This window comes from Crocuta crocuta, unplaced genomic scaffold, assembly GCF_008692635.1.
Source record: "Crocuta crocuta isolate KB4526 unplaced genomic scaffold, BGI_CrCroc_1.0 scaffold506, whole genome shotgun sequence".
In the NCBI taxonomy this organism is placed as follows: domain Eukaryota; kingdom Metazoa; phylum Chordata; class Mammalia; order Carnivora; family Hyaenidae; genus Crocuta; species Crocuta crocuta.
In genome coordinates this window covers 839,981-840,242 of record NW_027528991.1, presented here as the reverse complement: position 1 = coordinate 840,242, position 262 = coordinate 839,981, and the positions used below count along the sequence as shown (strand labels likewise).

The following is a 262-nucleotide window of genomic DNA, read 5'->3' as shown; positions in this document are numbered from 1 at the left end:
TCAGAGACCGAAGTGAGCCCGAGGGCTCCCCGTCTCTTGCCGGAACTGCCCACAGATGCCCGCGGGAGACCCCGCAGCCAGGCGGCGAGACTGGGCCCCGCCGTCTGAGGCCAAGCCCTGGCTGCGCAGCTGCCCGCAGGGCCGCTCGCCCCTCCTCAGCCTCAGGTCCGCAGCAGTGACGGGCCCCGTGCTGTGACGCTGGGGGCACAGAGTCAGCACGTGGACGGCGGCAGGTGTGAATGGTGCCCCCCCCCCCCCCCCT

The 262-nt window shown here is 73.3% G+C and overlaps 1 protein-coding gene across 1 annotated transcript in view; it reads right to left on the bottom strand.

Annotated features, from left to right (window-relative positions):
• WDR27 (WD repeat domain 27) overlaps window positions 1-262 on the bottom strand; it is a 161,122-nt gene continuing 160,860 nt past the window's right edge. Inside the window, 1 exon segment of the mRNA XM_077757378.1 lies at window positions 1-198. Within this exon segment, the coding sequence (XP_077613504.1) occupies window positions 1-198 (198 nt within the window).